Here is a 21714-nt window from a genome sequence, read left to right on the forward strand (position 1 = left end):
TGGTGTTTCAGGATGATATTCAAAGATAAAACATCTGAAAATCTTTAACTCAAAAAAATACGTTTTCATGTACAATCATCTCTTAAATTTTGTTAATCAATCTGCAATAATGTGTCTGTTAAAGCAAACTGATAACTGTATCTGATAGCCTCTTTAGTATGGAGGACTGTTTACCCTGCAGCTTCTGATTTCTTACTGCTGCTTTTGCAGCTTCTGCTCCTGCTTTGCTCCTTGACTTCTGCATCTGTACTTTTTGTACACATCTCACTGTGCTCTCTGCAGGATCACCCATAGACTTTTTATAGCCATATGTTGAATTCATTGGTGGGTGACACTGTGAAAATATAATGCAGAGCCTTTTATCACCTTTGCTGGCTTGGATTGTACCCTCAAGATAAAGCACTGATTCCATACATTTATTTATTTATTAAACTTGTAAATAAGTACATTCTATATGCCCTCATTTCTTATGTCCCTGTTAATCTTTATTGTCTTTCAATATGCTGGATAATTATGTAGGTTTACATTTCTTCTTAATATTATTTTTAGGTTTTAGCTGTATATTAAATTGTTGTTAATTAATACTTTGATTGTACTTTGGTATTTTCATTTTGTTGAATTGTTGATTTTTCTTAAAAAAGAAGAGAAAAATGTGCATCTTTCCTTAGACTCTTTAATGAACATTACATTATTTTTTTTCTGTAAAATTGCAAATGTTAACTCTATTTATGACTGTTGTTTTGTATAACCACAATTCTTATGAAACAGCATTTGTTTTTATAGGTTGACAGAAGGTTGAAGTGAAGCAAGTAATGTAAATTGTGTAACAGTTGTAATTATGTGAATGCATTGATTTTGGTATTATGGTTACATGATGTGAAGTTACGCATGAGAGGCAGAGAGGTTTTTAGAGCCAGATTTAACTCATAGATTTTTTCATATTGTTTTTAATTTCTCACTCTAAGAGAAAGCTAGTTGAAACTTGTTTTGATCCCACGATATACATCACACTGTAGAGTTTTCTCTTTTCCAATACTAAAAGAATTCCTGAAGTCAAGTCATAATACATAGAAAAATACATTGGTTTACTGTAATTTACATACCAGATTGTGCCATTTTGAAATTTGCTCTATGCAAAAATATAAGAGTAATGGAAATTAAAGACAGATGAAAGGCACTACTATAGAGGAAACCTTATCATATTTAAACATACATGCAAGAGAAGAATATTCTGACTTTAAGATTGGATATAGGTGTAGTAAAATACCTCACTCATTCTTGAAATTGTAGGGACTGCTTTTTAAGACTAATATATGTATCTGGTTCAGTTAAGGGGTGTGATTCAACAATTACCTGTGGTATGATCAGTGCACCCACTGCAGAAACCTGGCTGCTGAAGAGCTGCCACAGTTAAAAGCTTACAGATTGCGTTTTGTTTCTGAGAGTAGCTGTGTCTGCTTCCAAGTGGCTTTTTCAGATAGCAAGTTCACTCTAAACAAAAAAGGGAGAGGAAGAAAAGATACACTAATATCTTCTATAGTGTTTCATTGGCAGCTTTGTGTCACCTGACAAGATGAGATAATGGGCATCTGTTCCGATATTGTTCTCAATTGTAATGCATAGTGTGAATGATCTCATAAATGAATGTTGCTTCTGTTTGTACTCAAAATAACAAAATAAATTGTATGGTGGTTTTTATTCTGGATCTTGAGGAAGTACACAAAGTAAGCACCCAGAGAATTGTTATGATTTGTCATGTAGTACGATACCCTTTGATTAATTTACATTTTTATTTATTTATTCTGTTTTACTGTAGGCAGAGAATTCAGCGCTGGCTCTAGAAAATGAAAATCAGAGAGAACAGTATGAAAGATGCCTTGATGAGGTAAGGTAGATAAAAAGGTTGTTCTCTACCTGATACTATAATTAAATGAATAAAAATTAATCTCTCCCTCTCTTGCAAGGTTGACATTGTACTGTGATTTTCTAGTATTACCTCATTCTAATTAATTCCAAGAACATGTGTCTGGCAGTCATGGATACTGTTCTCCATGACCTCTGCTGTAAATCCTGTTTTGGCTGTATCTCCTTCCCAAAAAGTTGATATCCCTTTGACCAGTGTTTAGAACTGGTTTGGTTTCATTAGGAGGACAAATGGAAAATTTGCCTGTTAGGTTTTATGTACTCCTTTTCAGTAGAGTGAAACACAGGTGGCAGTGGCTTCTATCAAAAATCCTCCCATTTTCCCATGTAATAAATTCTGTTACCAGGGAATTTAGTCTCTTGGCTCCCCTTTAAGGTTACCTACACAGCTTTTTATGCTGGGGTTTTTTCTAGCAGTCGTCCCACTTCTACTACATGGTTCAGACCTTCCAGTTAAAGTTACAATATAATGCACCCATCACTTCCTGTCTGAGCACTTCTTTCTCCCATTTATCCTGAGGTAGGGCTCTTCAGCATACACAGGAGCTTAAAATAGTTTCAAGGCTTTTAGTAGCTCCAAGGGCTGCTTTGTAGGAGTCGTTTACCCATGCCATAATACACGTGCATAGTAGCATAAGTAAGCTAACATAAATAGCTAACATGCAAACAAAATAAAAACTACACCAGCATTTCAGCTGTACCTTTGAGAAAAGAGTGCATGAGTGTGCAAACCATGCAGGTGACAATTCATGCCTTCATACCAGTTTTTTAAATATTTAATCAGCATTTGCTGAATTGTTACTGACATGAACAGTGGAACTCTGGCACAAGAAGGCTCCAGTCTAGTGCAGTTTTTCATCAGCAAATCCACACTTTTGCTGCTATAGCATATATTTATCAGGAAGCTGGAGTAAAAGACTTGCAGATGGACTTTTCCAGGGGGTTATATTCTGTCTATCGTGTGGCACTGGGATACCTGCAGAACCTTGGTGATGAGGATTAAATTACCAGGTCGTTACTAATTTTAGTTTAAATTACATAGCTTAACTTAAATTTATTTTCTGCTTGTCTAGGACAAAATCTGCCTGAATAATTAGTTTTGGAAATGAGTAAAGCACCATAAGTGTTCATTTATTGTGTTTGCAGTAACATGGTGGATTTCTGATCCTGGGTTGGATTTTTTACAAGTTGTTGCAGTTTAAAAAGCAAATAATTGTGTCAAACTATGATCTGAACTTTATTATCTTCAACATAACATAGGATGTTTTCAGTTTTTCCATATTATTACAGCTGTATCCACCTTCTCCCACTGTGTCAATTTTTTCAGGAGAAAGTGCTTCTTATCACCTGTGGTTTTGTCCTTCCCTGTTTTATTTTTTATTTGCTTATTTTCTTCCTTTTTTTGCCTTCTGTTTTGTGTGCAGTGACCTCTCTTGTCCTTCCCCATGGCTTTGGTATCACTTTTTTCTTCTTCATGCTTCATCCCCCACCATGCTTTGTCAGTGGCACTGTAGCCAGCATTGTTTTAGCTGACACAAACTTGGATTTAATCCTTTCTGATTAGAAGTTGTTGCCAGTGACTCAAACAACAAAACCATCTTTAATAATTGCAAGTTCTTCAGGAGTCCCAGGTTAGCACCCACCTGAGCACATTCCCTTGATGGAGCTTCACAAGAAATCACGTTTTCACCCTGCATCATCATAGTAAAAATAAGGAGAGCAGAATATGAGACACACATGTAATTAGTGAATAACGTAATCAAGACCCTTCACTTCCAACCATAGTCTTCTGAAGGGTCTGCTGTATATGACAAAGTCCTTTCCAAACAGGGATTCTTCCTGAAGATCTTAAGAAAATAAAATGCCTTCTATACATATTTTTATGACCAAAAAAAGCTCTCCACTTGAAAATTCTTTCCTTTAAGACTTGGAGTATGATGCTTCCTCTGTTCATAACTCAACTTACACCAACCCCACTTCTTGGAGTTGAAAATCTCTTCAGACTTCCCCTGGTTTGGGCTTCAGGACTTCTTCAGCAGTTTTTAGGAGCAGACATGTCCTCTACAGCTATGTATCTGTCAGTGCTGCAGCTCTGTTTGGCTCCAAAGAGACCTGGTAGATTCAAAAAGGGAGGAACTCTAGGTGATCCAGCTCTGGCAGGGAGGTTGGACTAGATAATCTTTCATGGTCCCTTCCAAGCCCTAAGATTATGTGATTCTATGAACACAGATGTCCTGAGAACCCAAGGCTGTGAATGATCACACTCAAACCTGAGGCAGCTAAGCCTGCCACCAAAACAGTGGAGCGCCTACTGTAATAATTATTTTAATATTTCCTATGCAGTTATGAGTGTATTGAACATCTTCTGGGCTTTACACAAGGAGCACTTACCTCCAAAGCTCATACCTAGCCAGTCTGGCTAGGTACATCTTTGAGATGCTTGACAGGCCCATAAGGTAATGAAGGTTGAGAACATTGTTTAATAACTACTGGGAGAATGCTGCCATCTCTCACTCATCATTGAGCATCCTCAAATTGCATTTTCTGTCCCCTGGGCCTGGGCAAACTCTGCTCGGGGCACTCAAGCATCATTTAATTTGGCCACCCTGTCTAGAGTGTCCCAGCTTGGTTCCTCAGGCCTCCACAGCAATGCAGCAAGGACAGTTGCTGTGCCCAGGGTGTTTTCTGCTGAGGTGCTGGTGGACATTAAGCTGTATATGAAGGAAGCGAAAATAACCACTGAGATTTTTCTGTCTTTGTGTGACAGAAACATATCAGAGCTGAGTTTTTAAAGCTCCACCTGCCAGTATTTTAATCTCAATTTTCTTTGTTTTTAATCAATTATTTTACATAGTTCTTTTCATTTGTATAAGGACCCATGTTTAATATTGTATGAAGGCTTGCACCTCTGACTTAAAAAATGGAATCTGTAATAATTTCTGTGGTAAAATTCAATGAAACTCAAATATTCATAGAGATGAAATCTGAAAAGAGTATGGGTCAAGCTCAAGTGAGTCCTTTATGAATTTTAATAAATATTTCCTGATTTTTAAAGTAATTGTTTGTCTCTGAAGTGTACATATAAACAACTTTAGAACAGTATTTGGAAGAATATGTCATTGAAATGTTCCAGTACTTGATAAATAAGAAGAGAGCTCCTTTAATTTCAGAAATTTTCCATAAATTTTTATTTCTGATACTGAAAAATTTGATGCAAAAACCAGGATTGTCTTCTTGTAACTGTGGGGTTTGAGGTTAACATGCTTGATTGTAGTTTCCTATCTGGAATTCTGCTGTCAGTTTATTGGTAAGTGGTAAAGTCATGTTTTTTCACATCATTGTGCCAGCTGAGATTTCTGTCTAACTTGACCATACTTGTGTGCAGGAAATTGTGCAACTTAGGGTAGATGATAATTTTGCTGATTTTTTTTTAAGAATTAGCTAATAAAAATTACAAAGTTATCTTTAAAAGGCATTTTAAAATTTGTATAAAATAGAAGACCTTTCATTTTAGTTCATTTGAAAGGTCTTTGTGTGTATGAAACCATCTGTTAAAGGCAGCTGTGTGAAATCTCAGTACTTGCAAGTGATAGAAGAGATGTTACACTAGGGTCTATTCTTCTGATTCCTTCTTTTATATCTTTTCTATTAAGACCACTTTATAGCATATGTATGTAAACATAATTGTGGAAGGAAGAAGTGAAGCTGGATCTTTTATCTCTTTTACCACAACCCACAAAAGAAAACCTCACCTAAAGATCTTGGCTGTGATGTGCAGTGGAAAGGCAGGCAGTGTGAAGGCAAGCAGTCTCATCTACTGCCTAACAGCAGACTTGACTGACTGCATGAATCACAGGTCAAGTAATTTCAGAGCCTGCCTTTTACTGGGAAGGAGCTGCAGTTCTGCCTCATACTAGTGGGAAGTTCACATACTCTGCACCTCAGAAGTCAGTCCCTCTGCTTTCAGTGGTCTCTCTTTCCTCAGGTTTTGGTGTGACTAGCAGTTTTGTAGTGCTGGCTTACGTTGTCCATAGCCGTGTGTATAAGTAAAAGTAAAGTAGATCTGCTGGCTTAGCAGTTTATTTCCATCTGGCCACTAGTGCTGTAGGAGTGCAAATGGCAACGTCTTTTCAAATGCAAAATTTTAGATATGAGTCCACTTCTTGACTGCTAAATTAATTGTAGCACCTGCAGAACCTTTTTCTGAAGCCTTCCCACCTCTGTTCCTGCTGAAAACCAAGATTTCAGACCTAAAAGTCTTTGAATGGTGATTGTGACTCAGTTTGCCAAGTTGCTAGAGACTAGAATAAAATGACCTCATTTTGTAAAGAAACTAGTTACGTATCTCTCTTCTTGAGATCTGTTGTAGCTAGGGCTTACTGGCAGGTACTTTCACTTCAATACCTAAATTCATATGCTCTTAAGTTGGAAAATTTGTCACATATGCACCAATGATTCATTTTTTTCCCTTCTGGAAGATTATGCCATTTATACTCCTCTGTGCAATATATAAAAAGCTATAGGAGTAATTTTTTAGGCTATTCCATCGTCAGTGACTGGTACACACTTCAAAGAGCCTTTTACTTCTCTCTTGGTAAAGTAACTCCGTGTCAGAAAGTAAAGAAATAATGTATTTGATGTGGTTTGTTCAATTTTCAGGTAGAGCAAACAGATGTTAAAAGTACATGCCGGAAGGAACACTTGTCGGATGTAGATCCTGAAAGCCTATAGGGCAAGGCACATGGTTTTTCAAAATTGTAACATATTTACTTCTGTTGGTTATTACTGTTCTAATATTATGTATAGAGCTATTTTATGTGACCATTGTTCCACAGGCTGCCTTAAGTTAGGAACCAGTTTGGAGAAGAAAATTGATGCTAGGCCATTTTATGAGCATATGAATCAAGTGTAGCGTTTGGATCTAGCAGAAGTGAATTATTTACAGAAATGAATTATCTTCCACTCTTTCCTCACAACTCAGTTCACATCAATGGTGTGTGAAGAATCAGTGCAGATTTGGTGATATCTGCATATGCTTAACTGCAATTTCTGAAATCCAAAACCAAAGCAGGAATCAGGAATAGTCTTTTTTTTGCAAAGTGAGATGTCTAGTTGCTCTGCCGAAATGCAAGAGCAAAAATATAGGCAAACACATTGAGTGGTAACAGATGCATATATAGTTTAAAATTACATTAGAAATGTAACATATGAGTTAAACATCATGAACAGAAAATTTTATCTCATTCCTACTTTCTGACCCTCCTTCTTCCCTTCCTCTATGCCTGCTGGTAAGTATAAATTAGAAAGGATGTATAAAATAAATTACTTCCAAAATTCCCTGTTGAATATATGGTTCTACTAATCAATGGTGTGTAATCTCACTCAAGTCAATTAAGGTATGTGGTGTGAATGTCTTCCAGCCACATTCTGATGACAGTAGGTACTTTAATTTTCTGTGGCACTTTATGGCTTCTGCTTGTCATGATAAATGTACCATTTTGTCAATACTGAATCAAGAAACAATTAAACTTCATGAAAACATTCGAGACTCCATTCTCAGCTGGTACAAATCAGCTCTAGTGAATGCAATCAATCCATGCTGATGCACACCAGCTGCCTGTAGGACTGTGAAATTTTAATCTAGTCCAAAGAAGATATGCCAGAAGTTAACCAAAAATCCATCATGTCATACTGCAATTGATATAATACACACTGTTTATAAGGAGGACTAGAACAAAAGAAGTTGACATGCATTCCATGGATTCTTACTAGCATTATCTGGTGAAAATACGAGTAAATACTGAAAATACTAGAAGTGGTGGTGATTGTAGATGAAAAGTGGATTGCAAATCCACGACAGAGAATGTTGTTATTCATAAACAGACATGATAACCTACTTAAACTATTTTGTTTATTTCAGGTAGCTAATCAGGTTGTTCAGGCTCTGCTTACACAAAAGGTAAGTATGGTTTGGATATTACGATATAACTTAAAGCTTGCAGATGCTCATTTCTCACTTGAGACATATATATTCTGATATAGTGTACATTTTCTAAATTATGTTCACACATTTAATTATCAAGGCTGCCACATGTCAGGCCCAAAGTCAAGGGTTTTTTTTGTAAACTAGGGGCTAAAAATCTGTGAAACTGTACATCCTTACATCATGGTCATATAGGACCCATATCCAATTTTTATTGTTTATCTGTTGTGAGACAATAGCATCTGAAAATCTTTCCTCCAGATGGTGATTTTTCCATTCCCTATCCATAACGAGTTATGTCACTCCCACAATCCATTCCTGTGGAATGTAAAACAGATAAATTACAGTGCGTGTCAAGATCTGGCATGCTCACTCACATTCAGTGGAAGGAGAGACTTCCTGGTGTGGGCCTGTGCTTCCCTGGGTAAAAGAGAAGTCTCCATGTATAGAATGGAGGTTTGGCTACTCTATTGGTGGGCTGGGGTCCAGTAATAGTATGTGTATTTTGTTTTAAAAAACCTTTTGATGTCCTCCTGCTTAATTCTCCTGGGGGAGCAAGGGAAGAAGTACTGCACAGGCAAAGTTCTTGTAGGGTGATTGCAAACCTGTCAGAATGAAAAGATTCACTGTGGCTTCTGTAAAGGTCTGTTCTGGATCAAGTCATGTCTGAAGTGTCCATTAACGCTCCAAATGATGGGATATGAAATGTGGTTGTTTCTGATAGAACCTAGTGGGAGGAGTTATCTTGATAAAATGAAGGAAGTTACCTGGAAAAAAAGTAAGATTAAATTAAACTGAGAGAAAAGCAAGGTAATACATCTAAGCAGCAGCAATCAGCTGCCCAGAGAGGGCAGGGAGTAACTGGTAGGACAGTTCTACAAAACAGTGTTCTTTGAGTTGAATGTGATTCCATGGTGTCAGTTTGTTGAAGGGGGAGGGGAGAAGACAAACAAAATATAAAGATCTATAATAATAAGCTATGAACCCTTCAATATTCATGAAATGATCCTTTATGAGATCTAGAGCACTTGATGAATGTGACATTATTAAAATGCTTTGGATCATTTAGCTTTAAAAAGACGAGTCTGAAAAAGACATAAATACAGTCTTTTAGTGCAGATAGTGCAAAGAAGAAAATAAACTGTTTTGTCTATGCTGAATGACAGGACAAGAAATAATGTTCTTAAAATGCAGCAAGTAACACCAAGTTAAGATACTCAAAACCCTCTGCCACACAACCCAAAGCTTTCTAGATGGAAATATATCAAACTACTGGAATAGATTCTGATGACTGGCTCCAAAGCCTGCATTATGAACATCATTCAGAACAGCAGAACACCCCACACTGGGGTGCACAGAGACAGAGGGTAACAGCAAGGCAGGCAGGGTGCACAGCACCACATGTCAGGGTCAGGCCTGGAGGCAGTGATCAGGATCAGCCTTGGTCCTGTGTTTGCTGGGCAAGTCCATGGGAGGAGGCAGGTCCAAGCAAAGCCAAGCCAGGGGGTCAGGATGCAGCTCAGGATCAAGGAGGCAGGAAGTGAAGTGCAGGCATAGCTGCAAGGTGGCTGCTGCATGGCTCAGATGTGAACAAGATGACCTTGAACTCTGTCAACTAAACTCCTAAAAGTGGGGAGTGTGCCCTGACAGCAGGATAAACAAATGTCTGCAGCCATGACCATCTGCACTTAAGTGAATGGTAAGTAGATGCTCAAGGTTGCACTTGGCCTCTTGCATGTCAGGGAGAAGGATGGATACCCTTCTCAGATCCTTACTGGGCAGATTTTTGGTGCCATTCTGGATATATTAGAAGATGCACAGGGAGATGTTCTGACCCCATTAAGTCTGGTCCTGGGTATCCTGCCCTGAAGACATTGATGTCCAGGTGACCTGTAGGTCAGTGATGTAAGACTGTGGCTGTTGCGGTCGCCCATTATATAGATAACACATTCCTGCTGCCCAGGCTAGGGTCAGGAACCCAGGAGCAGTCATGTTCCCTAAATCTGTTCACTTGACAGCTGTGACCACAGAGCAGCCACATCTGTTACCACAGGTTGGGGCTGGAAGCATCAGTGTTTGATCCCATGGTTTTTTGATGCACAACAAAGCCTTTTACTCTGGAAGAGTAAAACTGCCTTAAAGCAATTAGTAGTATTGTAGCTTGGAGGTGATTTGTGCAAACCACAGCATATGGGGAAGCTTGTACCTTTGCTCTCTGTGCTGTTGCTGTTCTTGTACCCTGGATACACATATGCTCGATGGTCTCTGTATCAGAGGACTGCAGTCTGCAGAGCTATTGATGTAGCACCTTTTTAGAAATGTAACTTTAGCTCCTTTTAAAAAAATCCCAAATCTGTGTTTTGATACAACTTAAATGGAAATTGGGGCATATTCTTATATTGATACACACAAAAGCCTCATCCACATTTTGTAATATAAAACCATATGTGATTAAATATTTACCACAGGGTTAATCTCAATATATTAATCTCTAGTTTGGGAATATTATAGTTGCTTCTAAAATGAGAAGAGGATTTTCCTGAGTCCCTTTGCAGAGGTATCAAACATTTTGATGACTGCATACTTTCTCAGTAATGAATCCTCCCAAACCCATAGGAACCAAGGATTTCATATGGATACAATAAAAATATATTTGAATACATTTAATAAAGTAATTTATTTAGTATTGATGGGATTTAACAGCTGCTTACCTATTACTGAGTAATAACAGCTAATTTAATATCCATAGAAAGAGGAAAGAGGGTTCTCTTCTAAATGGTAATGAATATTAACTGTTACAGTGCTCCTGACACCATTCATACAAATCCTTTTATAAGAAAAGACAGAAACACAACAGCATACAATAAAGAGGAAATTGAACTCCTCGTACCAGTCTCAAACAGGTAGATACCAGAATTCACATAGTAACTAGTAAACAGATAAATCTACCGTGGTGCAGCTAAGCAGTGAGACAGAGCCAGTCATGCCACAGTGAGATAACACACCTCTGGGGCATAGTGAGACATGAAGAAAAGATGAGAGCTTTCAGAAAATGGAGAAGAATGATTTTGTACAGTAACGCACACTGCGTAGGCTTTGCTGTGGATTTGAAATTGTCCCTCAAGGACTAATTTTTGTTTAAATTAAGTACATGCTGTAATGTAACGAATAAAGCACTGTGTACTCGCCAGTATGTGGAAAGACTGTGATTCCACTGAGAGATTCTGGTGACACAAATTGAGTGAGTAAAGCTTGAGAGATTTATCAATGTCACTGAAACCTTGAAATGGAATTACAGTCTTAAATGTGCACTTTTCAAGTGTATAATTTGTTATAATACATATAGAATTTCTATAATATGAGGGTGGGTTTTTTTACTGTGACTATGGACAAACTATATTAGATTGAGATTTGTGCTGAATTAGCCACACAGCAAAATTTCACAAGCCTGTGTAGCAAAATTATATGGATTTTCTATTACTTACTAATAGAAAATTTTACCTCCGGAAAATTTAAGAAGTCAGAAAACCAACAAAATTATTTGAGACAAACCTGTGTACTCAGATACTTACTGGAAACATCCATTCTTTCTCCTTGCACCCAAAGACTTCTTGTATCACACAGGATGACAGGAATGCTGGGAAATTAATTTTATTTATTTATTCATTTATTTATTTCCATGCCAGACCTGGATCAGCAGTTGGGAATTTGAGTTACACCGCTTAATGAAATTGTTCTGTGATGTGTGTATCTGCTCTTTTCATACCCTCTTCCACACAAGTGTATTCAGGAGAATGTTTTTTTTACTCTGGGTTCTCTGTGAAAGTTATTTTTTCTTCATTTTCATCAATGAAACAAAAAGAAATTAATTCAGTGTTAAAACAGATTAAGCATCTTCAGAGGAAGAGCAGCATATTTCTGGAACCTAATGGGGGCATTGAATCCTATTTTGGAGAACAGTGACTCTCATACTGAATGAAAAAGTAAGAGTAGAGAGATGCTTGGGTATTACTAGAGTGAGCCCATAGGAATTCCTTAGATATTTGGGAGATCACTATCTTAATAGCTAGTTGTTTTGCCCACAGGAGAGGAATGATATGCTTCAGCTACATGGTAGTTGCATTAATTGGTAATTTCAGGACTTCAACTTTCTAAATTCTGACTTTATTTGACTAGAATACTGCTACCTTAATGTGCCTCATTTCTCCTCTGGACTCCGTGTGGCTTTACCATTGGCACAATTTATAGCATCTGGGCTGGTAGTCTAATATCTTATATTTCACTTTTTACAGAAAGTCTAAAGTTTGAAACATAAATCTTAGGGTATACTCTAAGATAGGAAGGTTTTGAGCAGAGACATTGCCAAGATTTAAATTTTTTCTACATTGTCAGTTTCTGTGAATCATTTTTCCCTTCCAGTGCACTTAGTAGCATTGAAATGTTAAGCACTGTTTTAACATCTAAGGCGCTGTTTTCAATTTTCTGATGATTTGTGAAAGGCAGATAATGGTGGGTCTTGGTGCTTGCAGTTTCCTAATAAAGATTGCCTTCTTACTGACAGAAACCAAAGCTTTATGGCTTTACAGAACATCACACTAAAGATTTTTTGGTGGTGATGTTCAAAGTCTCCAGCATGAGGCTGGGTCATCGTGTTGGTAATGGTATTGACAGGACAGCATATGGGGATCCAGAGGTCTGTTTCTCCACCTTCATATAGTGGGAAGTAACATCAGCTAGGCAATACCACAGGGCAGCAACTGTCCTAAATGTAAAAGATTATGGGAGAGTATTTTGGAGATTTAATTTAAAAAAAAAAGAAAAAAGAAAAAAAGTGAAATATGGCTGCATCTTACTATTTTTGTATGTAATCTTTATTAGGAGATGGTTATTCCTGATTCATTAAGCTCTCACCCCTTGAAATGGACAACTGCACAAATTATTCTGAAAGACAGTGTCAGATTCTTCTCTCTCCTCTTCCTTTTAGCATCCTGTATTCCCTCAACCAGCCAGGAAAAGCAGGTCTTATGTTGAAGACAGGTATTTGCTGTATCTGAAGGCCATTAATGGCTTGTTCGTGATGACCCTGCCTCAGCTTTGGCTAAAAGACCTGCATCTTTCAGTTTCAACAGTAGTGTCATGTGCCTTAAGATGCAGAGGTTTTACACTCCAGCTCTGCTTCAGGGGCCTATTTTGAGGCTTTTGGGTGCCTCATGTTGGAAATGCCAGGCAGGATCATATTACCACATGTGCCTGGTGCATCAACATCTTACTATGGCCTAGCCAGCTCTACAGTGGTGAGTTACAGGGGGAAAGATACAGACCATCCACGACATGCCAGTCAGCAATGCTGACTTGGTTATTACAGAAAAAGCAAGGAGAGGATCCGACTTCAGAAGAGTACCTTGAAGGCACAGTACCACTTTGAACTTCTTCCTGGTTTAGTACAGCATATGCTTTTTCCTTATCTTATACTTATTACAATATTCATATCTTAATTGCTGCTTTCTTCTGCTTTGTGTTGGCTGCAAAATGAAACACATTGCTAGCAAAGTCACTTTTTATACTGACAGAAACTCCAAAAGGATGTGTCAGGTAACTACTGTGTCTCATTACAAGGTTTTTTTAGATGTTATCATGTGAAGATCAAACAACCAGACAAAATGTTGTAGCACATTCTTCTGATTTGTACTATTTTAAAAGTTGCATGTGTATTTCTTCTTAGCATCTGACACTACTTAGAGCTTTTTAAGTGCTTCCATTATCTGCTTTTTAATTTTCCTCTTTTTCCATGTGCTGCAGGATCTGAGGGAGGAATGTATAAAGCTGAAAACAAGAGTTTTTGATTTGGAACAACAGAATCGAACATTAAGTGTGCTCTTCCAGCAGAGAGTCAAACCTGCTTCTGACCTCCTTCTTCAGGTAAGAAATGGCCTTTGCAGAAAAACAGCTATTAGCTTTATATATCTCACAATTATATTTTTCATCTTTTTAAGGTCATGTCAATAAGAAGGGAATGACAGTTGAATGGTTTTATATATTAGAAGAATATCTGTTACCTGTAATCTGATACCGTTGAAACTGAAAGTGTACTTCAATGAGCTATGACTACATATTATGTGCAAATGTGGAGAAAGGAGCACACCTGCAGAGTAACTTACTTTCTAGGTGCTTCTTCACTGTGATAAATGGAATTATATGGATTCATTATCCCTCTGCAGGGGAGAAGCTCAAATTCCTTAGCATTCTGCTTGATGGTGAACAGTGTAATTTCCTGTGAGAAGACAGCCCATTTATTTAACTTTTGCCATATGTGTTACAAGGACCTAAGTACATCTTCACAGGCTTAGAGTGATTTTTTTTTCCCAACATTTTAGGAGAGGATATATCTAAGAAACCAATTGACCCATCTCCCACTCCTTTGCCCATTCTGGAATAATGAGATGTTTCAGTATGCCTTTTCATTTGGCAAAGTCTATTATTATGAACTAATCCATTGCTTTGTCATCCTTTTGTAGAAGTAGAATTGCTTTACAGAAGTTCCAACAAATCTGACCATGAGCTAGAAGAGTAAATGAGGACTAATTAAAACTTGGCAGGTTTCTAACAATAAAGCAAATTCTGGTTTTAGTGATATGTGTTAATTCTTATTAGAGAAAGCTTTGTTCATTTTAGAAATTTTAGTCGTGTCAGGTAGGCAGGTGATACTAAATGTGTATCTGATTTAAATCCTCTGATACTGTGCATCTGTTTCTCAGTGTAAAATTTGGCCCTTGCACTGTTGCTTGACAGCTGAGGGCAGCTATAACTCTCATCAGCTTGGGCTGTTTATTGAGGAAACAAGGTGTTCTCACCAGCTGGTGCTTAAAGGCAAGGGAGTCCCCACAGGGAGGGCGAATAACCCTATGTACTTACTGTGAAAGTCCAAAGCACAGGCCCAGTGGTGCCAGGTCACCACCACAGGCTCCTGGCTTTTTGCATTATCTTCAGATTCTTGTTCTGTCTCTTGATTTTGTGTTATTTAGGTATTACGGGGTAAGTAATACCTAGTTTTTTAATATATTTTAAGTAAATAATACATGATGTTGGTGTCTTCATAGAAATCAGATCATTCTTTTTTTCTTTTTTTTTCAATTAAAAGATCCGTACCAGTGTTCTGAATTTGACTGCAGAATAATGGCCCATATACCATACTAGTTGCATGCACTGTGTTGTTTTTCCTCATGCTTCTCACACAGATCAAAAGATAAAAATGCTACCAATTTTTTAAAAATTACTCATGTAGTAAGATTTTCACAACTGCTTCAGGAATCCTTCACTGTGAACTATTATTGAAGGTATTACACTTCCATGCACTTAAAAGAAGTATCAGTATTAATGAAATCAAAGGACCTAATAGTATTTTTAAAGAAGTGTGTTATCTTGAGACGTGATTGTGTATAGTGGAATGCAAGTTTATGCTTCTAGAGATTTTGATGTACTTACTGTGTGTAGGGAGAGTGACACAGAGGATGTGTCACTCCTGTCATGAAAAGATTAAGTAATGCTGATGCAAAATGTAAGGAGGAAAAAGATAATTCAAGTAACTCCAGAGTTTTTTTTCGTTTTGTCACCTCTTTTTTATTGGAGGAGGTTTTAAGAGCTACCCTTGCTTTCTGGGGATGTTTTTTTCTAGCTGCAGGGTGTGCTTTACAGAGCCAGTATTAGGGTAGATAAATAAAGAGGAATCTGATCACCTATTTTTGTTTGAATTTTATTTTGTTCAGTCAATCTCTCTTCTTAAAATGGAGAAGCCTTCAAAGAGTCTTTGTGTCTCAGCACCTTCTGAGGAAGAACAATAGTTCTAGTTAAAAACTAGCACAGAGGAGTAACTTCTGCCCAGGCAGCCTTCATTTTCTTCAGTTAATGTGATTGCTAAAAAGAGATTAAAATCTGCCTGTCATGACAAGAGAGGTTTGGGAAATGAAAACCAGAAACTCCATTTCAGTGCACCACCTTGTATTTCATCAGGCAGTGGGAGAAATGGTTTGGTATAAGAGACTTAAGATTTAAAATTGGGTAGGGAGAAACTGGTTGGAAGTGAAGAGGGAAAACTGTGAAGGTGATACACAGAAGGTTGCTGAAGGGGCAAGATAAATCCAAATACAGGACACAACAGTAGGAATAAGAAACCTTAGATGAAATGTAGCACTTTTGCTTTGCCCGTGGCCATCTTTAGCATCTATGAAAGTATTTGTAAATGTAAATGTCAATATCACTATATTTCTGTCTTATTTTTTCTAAATGATGTGGTGTTTTCTTCAAAGAAACTTTAGACTACTCTAAAATCACCAAATTACCGAGTTTTTCAACTTCTGAGCTATGTTGTCTCACAGGCTTGTTTTGACTTCATCAAGTATGGGCTGTTCAATCTTGAGACACACATCTTTTCACAGATTTTTTTCCTTCTAGTTAGCCCTCCTTTTCTAGTCCTGCCTGCAAATATTAAACATTAGACATTGAACCTGATTCTGATGTTACATATCCCTTCACAACAATGATGACTTTTATAAAGTTACTGAGGGTAACAAGGGTCAGGGATTGCCTTCTGATAGATATCACAGTAATTTGTTTCTATTAGTTACCTCTGTTTACATAAATTCCACATGTTTGGTAGCTGAATTCTTCCCATGGATGAAGGCTTGCTTTCATGAGAAGTTATCTGTCACAGTTGTGTTTTTTTATAAAGCATGCAGGGATCATTCAATGAAATGTGTTAAAGAGCAGCAAGTAGCAACATTTATTGAGCTGATTTATTTTATTAAATGAGTAATAAAACTTACAGAGTTGGGAAAGTATAAAGTAGTAATTCTAATCATAAGATTTACAGTATCTCTGATCCTAAGCTGTATTTTCATTGCTATTTTATTTCCATCATAAAAATTCTATTTTAGCAACTCCAGAATAAAGCAGGGAGGATTCTTGAAGCATCTGTTTTCTCCTTGTGTTTCTCTGGCAAGGTCCATTACTTATGGACCATCCAGATTTTTTAATTTTATGTCTAAAAATTTGTCTAGAATGCTACAGCACAGTCTACTGAATTCTCAGAAGGTCAGTTTAAATAATAACCACTTTGTTATAACAGCATTGACATTAGATCTTTTAATAGCCTGACAACTATGCCCTAACATATGAGACAGAGTGTAGCTGTACATACTTTGATGGAAACAGTTGTACAACTTAGCAGGAAGGGGTAAATTGCACCAGTGACATTATTATATATGGGAAGAAAAAAAGACAATTAATTGTCCTAACACCTGACAAAAGGAGATGAAATATCTGGCCTCAGATTCTGACCTCTGGTTCACACATCTTTAGACATGATGATGTCAATGCAGAACATTAAAAGAGAAGTTGCATTGCTTCACAGCAATCAAATATACAAAATATGTAAATACTTCAGAAATTAAGTATTTGAGGATTTGAAATTAAAACTGAAGATCATCCCACTTAGAAAAAGCTTGTTAGCAGTCCAAAGCATATTTAAATAGCTGGATCATTACATGCTGAGCAGCAGCATAATTCCCATCCAACAGAAGCAGCTACTCATCCTGCCTTGTGCCTCTGGGCCCTTCAGGGAGCAGGCAGACTTGAGACTAAGATCAGCAAATTATGTTTGAAGTTTTGAAACTCCTGCAGTTGACCTGCTTATTTTCTTACTTCACATTTGTTCCTTTGTATCCATCAGATAGTCTTATCTGCAGATCTTCTGAAAAGTTCCAGCCCCAGAGCAAACTCTGTCCTTTTTTTTTCTTGGCAAACATATAAATATGAATCAAGTGTCAGAGTGTCTGTAGTGATATTTACTTACTCAGGAATCAGGACTAGTGGCTTGAAGGTGAAAGGGGTTTCAGAACTGTTAATTGTTTCAGCAGTAATAGAAAACTGCTTAAAAGTTATTACAATCTCAAGGGCTGTATCAACAGACAAAAAAGTAATCACATAAATGTAAAGCATATTTCAGATATATTAAGTTTAAACTTGTACGTTAAACTTTATCCAAGAATGACGTTGCCAGTAGAGCACCTACAGTTCTCAAAAGATTTCAAGCCATAGCCCTGCTGAAGTGCTTTCTCCAGACCAAGGCTACTAAAGGAGGACAATTGCTGTCTTGAAGATCCTATTCCAAGAAGGAGCATCCAGTCTTGTAGGAGTCAGAAATTGTAAGAATGCTTCTGTGTATCAGAAATCAAAATGGTGATAGAGTAAGGAACAAGAATAAAGTAAAGGAACCTTTCTTCATGTGGGGATGCTGATGTAATTCTTTCCAGTCTTGCATTATCTCAGTAAACTGGTACCTACTTTCTATTTCTGTCACATCCGCTCACCAGTCACCTCTGAGAAGACAGAAATACAAAGCTTGGAATCTCTGTATTTCATCTCCTTAAATCATCAGCATGTAATAATACATTATAAACCATATTTCTTGCTTGCCCTGTTTGCAGCTCCCAATATATGCTGAAGAAACATTACAGAAATAAAGTGTTCATGAGAGCCTGCTGCTTAAATGAATGGGTGACCACAGTTGGTGATGAGAGCAGGAAAGGAGCCCCCTCCAAAGGAACTCCGTCTAACCTCCTTAAGTTAAGCTGTAAGACTTCTAGCTTTGAATGAATAGCAGCAGCATAATATCTGAAAGAATTAGGCTAATATTTGATATCCAGCCAGCTCTGGAAGGAGGGTCTGAGATAAGCAGATTTCTGGGAGCACACTGAAAACCACCGGTTCTCTACAGGCCATCTCTAGTGACAGGGGCTTAGGCTTGTAAGTATGTAAATCACAGCCACAGTATGTAGACCTCCAAGAAGCTTTGTGAGATCCCCTGAGTGAAATGGCTGAGGTGACTTCTTGTCTCTCAAAGAGCACCAGGCTGTAACATGGAGAAACCCTGGCATGCTCTTTTCTGATTATAGAAACTATACAAATTTCATTCTTAAAATACGACATTTGCCAAAATGATTTGCTGGATATAAATCTAATTCAGGCTGATAAAGGAACATAATAAAAAAAGTTCTTATGGTCTGTGGCATGATATGTGAAAGGAGAGGCAGAGTGTTATCCTTCACAACATTTAAAACTAAAGCAAAGCACAGCTAGAGGGTCAGTAGGTAACAGTGCCTTGTAAGAGGGAGATAGATCAACTGACCTGATAGGTCTGTTCCATCCGGAATTTGTATTTTGCATTTTGCTGACCCTCCATTCTTATCAGACTGTTGCAGACTGTTGCCCCTTACTTTGCCATCTACTTTTTTACCAATTTGCTCTCAAACAGAAGAAGATACTAACTAAAGCTCACTAGGCGTGTAGTTCTGAAGAGAAAGAGAACGCTTGTAAGAGAAAATTGCCCCCAACTGCTAGAATTTCATATGTCCAGGTACTTTAACTAGCCTTGAGAGGTTCCAAAGAAAATCACTGAAAGGCTTTCCTTAGCTACACAAATGTAACATTTTGTGATAAAATTTTAAGTAGTTTTCAGGTGAGAAATCTAAAAATGAGGATTTTACATTAGCCTAATGATAATGAATTGCCACAGAGACACCAAAAACAGTAAATCAAGTGAAAAAATAGTCTTTAGGAAAGCCATAAGGGATCTCTGGTGAAGTATTAATAATTTTGACTGAAGAGAGCAATATTTTTAAAGTTTAAAAGAAATACATAGGCATTTCTCTGAAGACAGTATTTCAGAATAAGCACAAGTCAAGAAACCTGTGGGGCTGTACTGATGTGACAGGATGTAACAACAAAAGCAAGACTTTACTGCTCATTTTTAAACAAAGAAAAATATGCACCTGACACTAAGTGAACCATAGATTAATCTTTATTTTATGTATAGATTTTTATTATCAGTGATGATACACATGATGGCAGGATTTCAATATGGCATTTGAAACCCTAAGCAAGAGTGTGGCAGACTCATTAAGTACAAGAATGTTTTTAATGGGTTTTCCTATTTTTGTGTACATTCAGTATGGAAATAAAGTTAAGAAAAAAAAGAGGAAGTTTCACAATATGAAAAAGTATTGCTGTCTATCTTTCCAAACTTGCCTTATACTTCAAACTTCAAATAAGCATTTAAAAGATATGCTCTTTTATTCCATACAGTTATGTTTAAACCATAACAATGCTTAAGCTATTGGATGCTGTTTTAGCCTGTTCTGTTTGCTGAGTGTGTTAGCAAGTTGTATTAGCAACTTACCATGTAAATGCCTTTATAAATGGTCAAGTGTAAGTATAGAGGCTGGTTAGAGGCAGTCTTTATTCTACATTATGAACTTTGTGAAAACTCGGTGAGTTACGTGTTTATGTTTTGTGTGACCAACAGATCCATTTTTTTGCCTGCTATGTTTTTGGTTTTGAAGTTTATAATTTATATATATATACATATACATATATATATATATATATATATATGTATTTGGTGTCTTTAAGCCAAGAGTCATGCATTCAGGTTTCCTTTCTAAATGGAAAAATCTTCCTCCCTGGCATTCTGATAACAAAACTTAGCATGGATTTGTTCTAATGTTCTCACAGTATGTGATGTAACCATGTGTTACATATGAAAGTTCAAGTTCATGTCATCAGGTCAACTTTTAAAGCCTGCACTTCGGATTTCAGAGTGGAATACAATAATAGCCACTGCAAGCTCTGCTTAAATACAATATGCTCAAACAACAGGTGTGCTAGATTTCTCATCATGGTGCATATTTCACACTCCATAACTCCCAAATGAAATACCAAAAGAATGCATAAACTTAAATGATTCAAAGATTTAGAGGGCTGCTTCTTGTTGTGGTAAAGTGAGAATTTATTGAAATTCTAAAGCAGTATAGAAATATAACCATTATTATTATTACAGATGTGTCATTTTCTTCTTATTGCAGTAATGGAGCTAAGGGTGTAGTTTGTTTTTATTTTCTTAAGACTGAAGCTTAAACGAAGGATAACTGCAAAAGTGTGTGTATATGAAACCACAATAGTTAAGGGATTAATTTTATCTGTTATTACACTCAATAAATTTAATACTTCTTTTATGTTTTACTTTATAATTGTGGATTTGTTGCTATTATTTAAGTATAATGACACTTTGCAGACATGAAGCAATATGGAAATATGGCTCTTTTACTTAAAAATAATATTTTTATGTGCATAACATTTAAGCTGTTCAGGTCAGTGTAATTTGCAAGTAATTTTAGTTTATACATTCCATCAAATGAATCAAAAGAACATTATGTGAAGTGGTTTATAGCACATAAAATTACTTGATAGGTATTTTGGGTTGACATTTGTTATGAAAAAAATCAGTTTTCCTGTGATACACTTCTTATGTTTGTATACTTTTATGGATAGTGTGCATAGAAAAGGCTGGTAATTAGAATGAAATGCTGTTCATAATGAGTCATAAAACACCTACTGAACCAACCCCATCTTTTAGTATTGAGTTTTACTAACGCTCTCCTTTGTTTCCTAAATGACCTATCTTCTTTAATGATGGTTGGATACTGGTAAGATTCAGATCCTCATCCAAAGGCCATGACACTATTGACAAAATCTCTGTTGACTTCGCTGAGAATGTGAAATACTGTATTGCAAGATAAAATCAGCACATAGGTGCTCAGTGAAACTGAAGAGCCCATTAGTGCCTTAACTCTTAAATTACCATCGGGGTATCTCTCCTGATAAGGACAAGCTAAAAGGAACAGTTAACCTTTGTCATTAAATCTTTAACAATGTGATATTGACAGACTGGAGTCTTTCTGTATTTTTAGCATTTT

General features: G+C 36.9%; 1 protein-coding gene across 3 annotated transcripts in view; it reads left to right on the plus strand.

Annotated features, from left to right (window-relative positions):
• NCKAP5 (NCK associated protein 5) overlaps positions 1 to 21714 on the plus strand; it is a 373160-nt gene that overhangs the window by 271877 nt on the left and 79569 nt on the right. For all 3 annotated transcript variants that reach the window (XM_051623988.1, XM_051623986.1, XM_051623987.1), the window contains 3 exons: positions 1817 to 1885; positions 7844 to 7882; positions 13706 to 13825. In XM_051623988.1, coding sequence (XP_051479948.1) covers positions 1817 to 1885; positions 7844 to 7882; positions 13706 to 13825 — 228 coding nt within the window. The remainder of the gene's footprint in view (positions 1 to 1816; positions 1886 to 7843; positions 7883 to 13705; positions 13826 to 21714) is intronic.

The sequence above is a fragment of the Apus apus genome, chromosome 6 (genome assembly GCF_020740795.1).
Source record: "Apus apus isolate bApuApu2 chromosome 6, bApuApu2.pri.cur, whole genome shotgun sequence".
NCBI lineage: Eukaryota > Metazoa > Chordata > Aves > Apodiformes > Apodidae > Apus > Apus apus.